Source organism: Seriola lalandi, unplaced genomic scaffold (assembly GCF_002814215.2).
Source record: "Seriola lalandi dorsalis isolate HSWRI2012SDOR001 ecotype SW California unplaced genomic scaffold, Sedor1 jcf7180002054927, whole genome shotgun sequence".
NCBI lineage: Eukaryota > Metazoa > Chordata > Actinopteri > Carangiformes > Carangidae > Seriola > Seriola lalandi.
In genome coordinates, this window is record NW_019525479.1 from 84,279 (window position 1) to 95,341 (window position 11,063).

The 11,063-nt window shown below is 40.1% G+C and overlaps 1 protein-coding gene across 2 annotated transcripts; it reads right to left on the reverse strand.

Annotated features, from left to right (window-relative positions):
* Positions 1-6: 6 nt before the first annotated feature.
* Positions 7-11,063, reverse strand: mapre1b (microtubule-associated protein, RP/EB family, member 1b). 2 transcript variants are annotated; one of them, XM_023392997.2, is made up of 7 exons: positions 10,902-11,063; positions 8,055-8,185; positions 5,882-6,027; positions 2,133-2,334; positions 1,905-2,014; positions 1,500-1,670; positions 7-181 (listed from the first exon to the last, which is right to left on the reverse strand). In XM_023392997.2, the coding sequence occupies exons 2-7, from the start codon at positions 8,173-8,175 to the stop codon at positions 137-139; spliced, it is 795 nt and encodes a 264-aa protein (XP_023248765.1). In that variant the 5' UTR covers positions 8,176-8,185; positions 10,902-11,063; the 3' UTR covers positions 7-136. The 2 variants fall into 2 exon arrangements, with proteins under 2 accessions (XP_023248765.1, XP_023248766.1); XM_023392998.2 differs by having other exon boundaries at positions 1,518-1,670; positions 10,902-11,062.

The following is an 11,063-nucleotide window of genomic DNA, read 5'->3' on the forward strand; positions in this document are numbered from 1 at the left end:
GGGGGGGGCGTAGGGGGCACAAGTCGAGATCAGGTTTGGTGTTGGATATAAAACCAAACTGGCTGCCTTGGCTTGGGGAAGGATCTCGTTTGTAGACCAGGGCATCTAAGTGAAAAGTTGCTTGCAGTCTTGAATATTAAAACTCCTCCTGCTCCTCAGCATCCGGTATCACAAAACCCTCCTGGAGAGACGGAGACAGAGGGGGAGGGAGGGAGGGAGGGAGGCGGTGAGGAGATATGAGTGAAGAGCACCAGAGACAATTTAGAATAACCTGAAGTTTCAGTTTTGGTGTCAGTGGTTTGAGCTTTGTGGGGAAGTCTGAGAGCCCGGCTTACTTAACATACACACATTATAGCAGTTACAACATAGAGGATCTCAACAGGCTTGTGCTGATTGACAATCAGACCCAATTATCTACGATCGAAGAGAGGATCAACGATTGTTTTTCGTCCTTGTTGATTAAGGAATGAATCCATTATAGAAAAATATCGTCAAGAGTTTTGAAATTTGATCGTGGTTGATGAACTCTGACAAAATGAACACAGATTAATGACAGCAGCTGTGCGGCGTGTTCCCTACACTGACATTTAAAATGACTGATCACACTAACAGTCTGAGACTTATCCAAAAAATGATTTTCAAAACAATCAGGTAAACAACCCCCCCCCCCAACATCTTTATTCATCAGATGTGCACAGGCACTTTGAATACTGTCTGCTCAACATGCACCAGTGAAGCCCTCCAGCCTTTAGAGAGCGAGCTGCATGCCATTCCTCTGCAGGAATTTACACTGGCATCAGCAGTTGTTAACAGCCGAGCAAATGGGCTTTAATCTGGTACTGAACTAAGAATGTATCACAGAGCAGACTCGCTGACACAGGATACTTTAAAGAACAAGCCTGGTGACATTCTATATTTTTGTTAATGTCAACAAATCAACAACACGTTACGTCATCACTCAACACTTTTCCTCTACCCCAGCCAGCTGCTGGCATTCAGCCCCAAGTGAAGACAAAATCTTAAAAAAAAATAAAAAAAAACCTCACAAATTTATCATTTCACTTTTAAAAAGTCTCTGTAACTTCCTGCAGCTGGGCATGACAGTTTTTTTTTTTTTAACAAACCTTATTCAAACAGGAGGAAATACTGCATCTGTTGGGGACTATTCTCTGAGGCGGATGAATCAAATTTTGGTGAGCTAGTGTAGGGATCGACCTACATGGTTTTCTCAGGGTCAAAACCAATTATGAGTAATCAAGGAGACCGACAACTGGTATTTGGAACCGATATGCCAACACAAAACTACTGCTACATAAAGGACACTCGCCGTGGTGTCCAGGTGTCGTAACCAATCAGATGGTGCCGTGGGTGAGACATTGCTCCAGACCACAGAGTGGTGACTAGTGACAGGGACCGGGGACTGCATCAGAGCCAACGCAGCACATTTTTAAAATGAGTTTATATTATTGGTTATCAGTTAAAAAATAAAAACTGCTTACAACAGATGAGACACTCACGTCTGTGGCATAGAGGATGTCTACGATCCTCTGCAGTGTGGGGTCGCCCTCTCCTTCCTTCTCCTGACAAATCAGCTCAATGTTCCGCAGCTTACCAAAATAAAAGTCTCTCTCCTTCTCCATGTCCTGAATGGTAGACTTCAGGATCTCCAGCTACGGAAAAAGGGAAAATATAACATTTTATGTTTTGTTTCGAGTGTTGACAGGCTACTTTTACACCTCCTCTTTCAATACACAAAAGCAAGCTCATTTCAATATTATGTAAAAGTAGTTTAATTTGCTCGTTGTAAAACGAGTTACTTCATGTTTCCATGGTGATTGTTTGGATTTAGTTTTTTCACTGATCAAATAGAGAGGATTTTTTTTTCCCCACAGTGATGTACTGACCTCATTCAGGAGCTCCGCCCTCTCCTCATCGCCTCCTCCCATCCCCGGCTTCCTTGCGCTGACGGGAGCCAACTTTGGCGCTACCTTGGCAACAGGTGGCCTCTGAGGAGCTGAAGAGACACGTAGCAAAAGACAAACTTCACCTTTCACAGCAGGTGAATTGAACCAGGCTTTTCCTGTCATAATTCATTATAAGTTTTAAACTGTTTGACCAACCAGAGCTCTTACCTTGACTGATGGCCTTTTTAGGGGGTTTGTTGAGAGCTGACGTTGCAGCGTTAGGTGTGGGCATGGCGTCCTGGCCCTGCCTCGCCTCCACTGGATCGTACTCCTTTCCGTCATAGTTGGCATCAAAGAACTTCTTAAACCACTGAACAAACTCAAAGTTGTCCTGGAACTTCCCCTTCACCAGTTTGTCCACTGGAATGATCTGTGAGCACAAAGAAAAATATCAATATTCTGTGTTCATTAACTTTATTTGCGCCAAATCATCTTGAAAGAGCAACAACCAATGGGGAAACTAACACTCTAGCTGGCTGACCAATGGAGTAACCTTTTCACTCAGTCATACGGCATTTAGCTGACCCACGGTGTAACTTCACTCAGTCAGCACTATAAACAACACGAAGCCAAAATGTACATTATAATACCAACTGCAATTTACTATCATACAAGATGAAGAAAAACATCAAATCCTCACATGTGAGAAGCTGAGCTTATTTTGAAAAATGACTGGATCAATATATCAATTATCAAAATTTATGCCCGATAATTTTCTTAAACTTAATCGTTTTAGGTCTTCTCACTATAAATTGCAAAAACAAAAATCAGAGTTACAAATATTAGTCAACATAAAATACATAAACATAACGTAAAAATCTATTTTGATACAATTGTATCTAATTGTTTTAGTTATTTTAGAAGTAAAACAAAATGCCAAACATTTGCTGGTTCCAGCTTCTGTGAGAATTCAATTCACATCAGCTGCTGTTTGGTGAGCGTAGAGAGGTGTGTCTGTGTAGGATCATACTGACGACTATCTTCTATGGACAGTGGCTGAGGTTTATGCAAAAAGTTGCCAGATTTGTCACAGAGGGCTTTTTAATAGACACAAAGGTGCCAAGCTACCAACAATGTTTATTTGCGCCAAATCATCTTGAAAGAGCAACAACCAATGGGGAAACTAACACTCTAGCTGGCTGACCAATGGAGTAACCTTTTCACTCAGTCATACGGCATTTAGCTGACCCACGGTGTAACTTCACTCAGTCAGCACTATAAACAACACGAAGCCAAAATGTACATTATAATACCAACTGCAATACTATGAGACTAGATAGTAAAAAAAAATGCTTCATGGTTTATTACCTACCAGGTTTCTGATTATGTAGCTCACTGAAATATCAGTAAGGAAAACTGTTTAAAAATGCCAGTGAGCAAAAAAACATAAAAGGTCCCATATTGTATAAAGGTAGATGTCTTTTTGATTATAGATCAGGTCTAGGTTCTATATCAATACTGTGAAAGTATCAAAGCCTCAGTCCACAGAGAAATGCACACAGCCTGTATTCAGAGACTGAGCCTTAAAACAAGCCGTCAGGACTCTGTAACTTTGTGATGTCACAACAAAGCAGTGACCGCTCTCAGCCAAGCCCCAAGCCCCACCCACCTGGACCCATCATCCAACTTTGCAGGATTTGGTTTCTCTGAGTGTTTACCTGAAATCTGCTATACTTTTATTCGATTGCTCAGAAAGCAGCCAATCAGAAGAGATGCTCAGAGCCAACTACTGACTGGCCGGAATAAAATCACAAACAATGTATGGCTTGTTTGGACGCTCGACCAAGAAAAGGTGTTTGTTAAAAACTAAAAAATGTCTTCCCTGCTGATGCAAACATTAAAATATGGGGCAAGCAAGAATCGAAGCCACAGTGAGGAAATTGGAGAAGCAGTAAAAAGAAAAAAAACAAAACAAAAACAGGAGAAGTCAGTGGGAAAGGCTGATCGGCAAACCCAATTACTCAGCAATGGAGGAAGCTGACATCATTGGACAATACACACTCACAAAGCAGGAATGAGGGCAAAGTCCAGAACACAGACACAATGCCTGGGATTAGGACCCTGAACATGAATACACTGATGTGCTGCACATGTGACAAGGATCTGTGGATAAACGCTGTCCGGGCATTTCAAACAGCACACAGGTCCACAGTAATGACTTAAAACAAATGGACGACAGGAAGGAAGTTGGTCCATGAATTAATTATGGCAACTTTGTCAATAGTCCTGCAAGCAGCTGCATGCTCATTCTGAAAACAGAGTATGAGTAAGCCAAACCTGCCCTGCCTTTTATAATCTTTGTTGGCCTTTCCACAATACAGACACATTATGATGTTATTAAAGCTACATTTCATTTGCTATTAAAAAGCCTCTGATAGCAAAGAGGACAAGGTGAAACCAATGCAGATAGTTGGAGTTTGACTTCTTGCCTCCTTTCAGAGGGCAGCAGCAGAACAATGTGTTTATTTTAAACAAAACAAACTCATTATTTGACTCTAGTGTGCTAGAGAGCATGGCTTAGAAAATACAGTGGAGCATTGCAGTTGTATTTCTGCATATGCACTGCTGTCTCATTGCTTTCCGACAGATGAAAACATTACAGAGGTAACAGTATCCACGGACAGATGAGAGACGAGCAAACAAAGTGCTAATAAAGACAAAATGACTCATGACTGGATCAGCAGAAGCAGCTCAGCTGGTTGGGAGGGGACGACAGGAGCTTCAGTTTGCATGTCAAACAGCAGTGAGGGACGAACGGTGACGTTACTCTTAAAACACTTTCTGACACTCAGTTCTAACAACCAGCCAGTGATCAAGGGTCAAAACACTTTGTTTCCTGTTCTTGTTGTTGTGCAGTTTCAATTTCACAACTCCAACATTTCTTACACGTCTTTATGCAAGAACTTAGACGGTCCTTACAAAACACACCATTATCACCATCTAGATAATTATTCTTTGCGGTGACAGAAGAGTATGTGACAAGAGAAGGGTTGAACTCAAGTATAGTCCCCAACAACCACCACCAGCACCACAGGAAAGAGTGGGTGGACTGCCTCGTAATCTGGACCAAGTGCAAACTAATCCTAAACAATCAGGCAACATGATTCACATTCTCTCTCATTTTCAGTGCTACTGTTCAGAGCTGTAACCAAGTTAAGATTCCATCATCATAATCCAAGTACTTCCTGCAGCTGCTTCACAGTAAAAGCTTTTCACCGGACAACCACTGGAAGGCTTTTATTGTGAAGCAGAAACAGAAAAGGAAGCCTCAGTCAAAGGGGTTAGGGTCTGATATAAAGATTTGGACCTTTCTGGGTTAGCATGGGCAACAAAGTAGTTGTGTCTAAACAGGTGTTGCAGGCACATTAACCTTTCAGTCCTTTCAGTTTTTCAAGTATTTTACATGATTTACATTGATCATGCAATTTAAGTCCAATTGTCCTTGTTTGCCTGAAGCCATGTCCATGTGAAGGTTTATAAAAGAGTTTCACCTTGTGTGATGTAAAAAGACAAATCTATTTCTATTCCACATATTTTCATCATCTCATCGGCAATTTAATTTGAAAAAATAAAGGACAAGCCCAAGAAAATATGAAAATAGTCTGCCATTTTTATTTTTTTTAAAACACAATGCCTCCAGAATTGAGTTCATTTTACATGAACTTTCTTTCATGTAGGAATCATAAAATATCATATCATGTTCTTCCCACAGAGCTCTGCAGGTTCCCTCTAAATATAATGAGCGACAAATAGGTACATGACACAGGTAGCAGACTGAACACGCAGCAAATGACAACTGCATGTTATAAAAAATGTGTTGAATTCTCTTTTGCTGCCCTTTAATATCAGAAATTCCTTCAAATATTTCCAAACCTTCTGTCTTGTAATTTGACATGTAGGTATGTGTGATTACTTACTTTGTCAACTCCCATCTTTTTGAAAGAAACCTGCAGAAGCTTGAAGTTGTGGATGTATTCATGCTCCAGCTTGGCACCAAATTTGACTTTCTTCAGAGGCACAGAGTTGGGGAACAGCATGTCCATGAATTGGCAGTAGGCCGCACCTGGACAAAAAACAAAACAAAACAACATTGCATTACAAATCCTCCATGGTTTTAATATAGTAAAATCGTTACAGGGACTGGGTTGAGTACTGCATGTTTGAAATTGGTGGATTCCTAAAAAAAGAAAATGGTAAAAATAGAGCTCATCTTCCTTTCATGTAAAACTGAGGAGACATTTCTTTATTTAAACATCGATGACAAACAAATCTTCCCATCGGCTCTTTTTTAAACACCTTTCTTCTGTACTGTAGGACAGGAAACAGCATCTGAGAGCAGACCGCCTGGCTCTGGGGTAAATGAGTAGTATTTACAAAACAGGAGTGCCACCTCCTTCACTACTCTGATCATCTGAACTAAATTAAACATAAATGCACATTAGGGCTGGGTATCAAACAGCAATACAGGTCAAATTATTCTGTCTTATAAGTTCTTCAGTTCTTATATGGCTGTTTGTGTTCACACAAAGCTTCCTACGTTTCATCAGAGCCTAAAAACAGTTTAGTCCTGTCAGGTTTGGCCTGTAGTGCACTTAGTTACAGCTCATTTCCTATTTTTGAAATAAAATTATTACAGAAGTGCTAACTCAGTATATCTAAACTACAGAAGATCCAGGCTGTAGACGGTTATTATACAGGTTTTATTTTGTTGTAAGTATATGGTATCCACACCCAGTGGTTAAGTCTTATTTTTATATGAACTCTTCAACTGCAGATGAAAATGCAGTTGACTAATATATCTGTCCACCTGGGATTAAGTCAAACTGTGCTGCTATCTGCTGTTCTGACAGGCCTTTTAATTACACATTTAAAAACTGAGGGTTTAAACATTAACATCTGCAGAGGTACAACACATGCTTGCACAGGCAGGTCGGTGTGAAACAAAGGTGTGAAAGATATAAGGGAGTCATGGGGTTAAGGCAATGGCACAAAATGTTCCTGTTGGCCTCCATCACCATTTGAGCCTGCCATGGCTGATGTTCCTTACAGGCTGTGCAGGTGGCTTTATGGAGTCAGTTACCATCAATATTATATCTGCTTACACCTGTCTAACCATAATAAAGTGCTGATTCAGTGGTGCTGTGTAACTGTACTGCGATATACAGAGAGCCGTTTCTGTTATTTAACCTAACGTCATTGATGTTAAACGGTTTTTAACAAAAAAAAACCATCAACCTTAATGAAGGTCCCATTTATTCCACAACTGAATTTGAATGCGTTCGTTTTAGCTAGGTGTACCTAATAAAATGGCACCTGAGCCTAAGTGCACAGTGTGCAGTTTGTTAAGTGTGATTAATTACAGTTAAAATTTGAAACCAGGCAAGTTTACATAACATATAAATGAACATCTGTTACATTAAAGCCTTTGCCAAAGTGTTGACACAATGCTGATTCAGCCAATCAGCTCCAGGTAAATTTCTCTGTAATCTGCAGTATACGAGAGGTTTAAATATGTTGTCTGTTATGACGTCCCCTCATCGGCAGCAATGCATTTTACATCAACCAGCAAATACTGGTTTACCAGAGGTGAAGACGGTAGCAACGGAGACAAGAGTTGGCTACAGCAGCTAGGAGTGAGAAAAACCTAAGAAACGTCAAAGAGGAGTTTCTGATGCTCCAGATAAAAACAAAGAATCAGTCTGAAAGAGAAAGCGATTGAGAGCAAAGAAAAACTAGTGATGGCTTTTCCTCAGTGAAGAATCCCATTTGTCTAAGTACTCTCACTGCCTGAAGGGGGAATCAAAGGATCCACGCTGCACGTTTAAGCTGCAACATTTTGTTTATAATTTGATGAAACAAAGCCTCAACCTTAAAGAACATGTTTTACTGGCTCATCTTAAAAACAGAGGCTTCCGTGGTGACTGACCTGCTGTGAACCACAACGCAAATGAAGTCACACAATAATGCAAAGTCTCTCACATGCTCACACCCTCCATTCCTCCAACATGAGCACTCAATCCAGGAACCGTTTCAAGAGGTCTCATATTGAAATACAGATAATAAGAGAGAAAATTAAAACATATTTCTTACCTGAACACAACATTTCAATCTTGGTGAGGTTCATCTGTAGAGATTCATTGATCCAGACCAGCATGTCATGACGACTTAGGTTGTCGCTGGTCACTGAGGTGGAGTACACGTTCACAGCCATTGTCGGTCACCTGCCAACACGAGGAGAAGACAGACGTCAGGCGGAGAGAAGCGTTTACGTGATGACGGTTCATATGCTTTACCAGCCACTCTGAAACATAATTGCTCCCAGCCAAAACACACACGCACATGGTTGGTGGCTCAGAGTTCATTTGCATCCTTGACACTGTGTCATTATTATGAGGCATTTTCCACTTTACACTGGCTTGTAAAAAACATGACCAAGACCTTCCTAATGCACAGAGACATGCAAAGCAACTTTGGTTAATACTTCAGAAATTATTTGTGTGGACACAAAATCTTAGATAAACAAAGGCCTACACCCTTCATTCTGCGGTAACACTGGGGCTACAGCTAATGAGTTGCTAATTCTTTCTGTAAAATGTAAAGTCTGTAAAATATCAGAAAATGTAGAAAAAATGGGCATCGCAATGTCCCAAAGCCCAAGCTGACATCTTCAAATTCCAAATAATTAAAATATTTGCTAATTAATCTTCTGCTGAGCAATTAATCATTCCAGCTGTAGGCAAAAAAATAAAACACATAAGCCATTTAGATTTACTATAAAATAATCACATGATTTATAGAAATTGTTCAATTTTAGCATCCAAGTTAACATTACATTTTAGATCTATTTGTAGTTACCTTGTAGAAACCTAACAGCCCAGCCTCTGCCTTTTAGACAATACTAATCATTCAACACACAACTACACTGAGCACAGAACAGACACACCCAAATCAATACCTTATAATAGGAACCACAAGCATTTGTCTTTAACTACAACTACCCGATACAAAGTCATATTCTGTTGGATGATTGCAGCAGTGCTGCCAACTACAGAAGTCAGAAACTACAAGAGAGAGATTGATGAGAAGTCATATGTGCACTATAATCATTTTGCACATACAGTATACTGTATATAATGACTGTCGCCACAAGGGCTCTGGTTACAACAGAAACCCTCATCCACAGTCCCTGCTGCTGTAGCTCATCTCAGGTCAGGCAGGGCCAGTTATTTCCTCAACAGCTGAGAGCAATAGCTGGAGGCTTAACAGGAATAACAGTTCTCTTCAGACGTAGTCGACTATTGTATTTGGATGCGCAAATAATCTGATTGTGGTAGGTGATTTCTCATCTAAATGAGAGATAACGCAAACATTCGATCATGTGTTGGTGAAAATATTCAATCATATGAGCAGTTGTCTTATCAAGAGATTGTTAACGCAGGCTGTGTTGCTGATTTTTTAAATGAAAATGTTTAACTTTGACCTCTGGTTGCCACTGTTCAACAACTAATGGATTCTACGATGGATTAGGATTTGTTTTCATTATTGATTAATGTGAAAATTATTATTTCAATAAATCAATCCTTTAGTCAAACAGTAGAAAAAAGTGAAAAATGGCCATCACACTAATCCAGAGCACAAGGTGACATCATTAAATGACTTGTTTTGTCCCAACACCAGTCAAACACTCCTAAATGTCCTAAATGGATTAAGCACTGTTGAGAAATAAAAAGCCCAACACTCCTCTTTCAAATGAACCTGATTCAAAGAACAGCTACTCAATAATAAAGTGCAGGTAAACTAACACTACCACTACCCTCCCAGGGTAGAGTTTTTCATGCTAAATTAAAGAAACATTCTTTGTCTCTAGCTTCTCAAATGTGATAAATTTCTGCTTTTCTCTGCATCATATCATTGTATATCTAATAAATTTGGGTTTTGGGCTGTTGGTTGGACAACACAAAGTTTAATACTGAAGTTAATATTAATATTGACCCACTGAATGTTGCCAGAGGGTTTTGACATCATTAGTCTTAAGGCTATTTAAAATCCATTTTTACCTGTTATATTAAACATTTACTATTAAATTTTATTTTTGACAAAAACACACATCCATAAATGAATTTCAGATAGACGGCAAACTCGAAAAAGAACGTTCAGAAAACATTAAATTCAAGTACTTTAATAATCTGTGTTATATTCTTGTCCATTGTGGTGCCTAAACACTAAATTTGTCAATTTTTTTCTGAAACTCAGAGCACTAAAGGATGGATCGAGAAAACAATCGGATTTTGAACAATGAAAATAATCGATAGTTGTAACTATACTTAATAATATCCCGGTTGACACAAAGTAACAGCAGCTAAATGCAACAGGGCCCGTTCAGAAACTTGGAAGCTACCGTTAGCAGCAGTTAGCCAAGTCATAAGCAGCTTAGCTTCCAAAAAATTAGCTTAACCATGCGGCTACCCATCGGACTGTATGGTCCGTTAACCAGCAAGCTACCATCTGACAGTTGAATCCATTAGCTGCCAATTTACTTTTACTGGCGACGAAGATGAAGCTAAGACTAGCTACGTCTCTGTCGCTGGCTAAACACGCCAGCCGGCTTTCGTGAGTCAGTTTATCTCACAGACATGAAGCCGTTTCCCCGCCCTGAACCCACCGAGCATCGCGTTAGCTTTAGTTAGCTTGTGATTAATAATGCGACAAACCTTTAGTTTAAGAGTCCAAATCTCTGGATTCGTCAGTATTTCAACCAGCACGAACAGCGGGCTGTTATATTCTAAGCCTCGCCTGAGTTAGTTGGTTAATTCTGGGATCAAACTGGCGCATCCCGGTTCTGCTCCTTACAAGCTAACACGTTAGCTAACAGAGCTTAGCCGCCACTTCACATGCCGGCTAATAAACGGTACCGTGAGAGAGCGTCGTGAAACCTACCGAGAGTCGATCGCCTTTCACAGCTCTTGGACACGATGATTTATTTTTTTCGGCTGCAACTCTGTGTCATAAAAAGCCAATCTGTGCTTGTTTCGACGTTCTCGCCACTTCTGCTTTTTCTTCTCTTCTTCTTGGCAGTTCACGTTCAGTGTACCGGCAGCG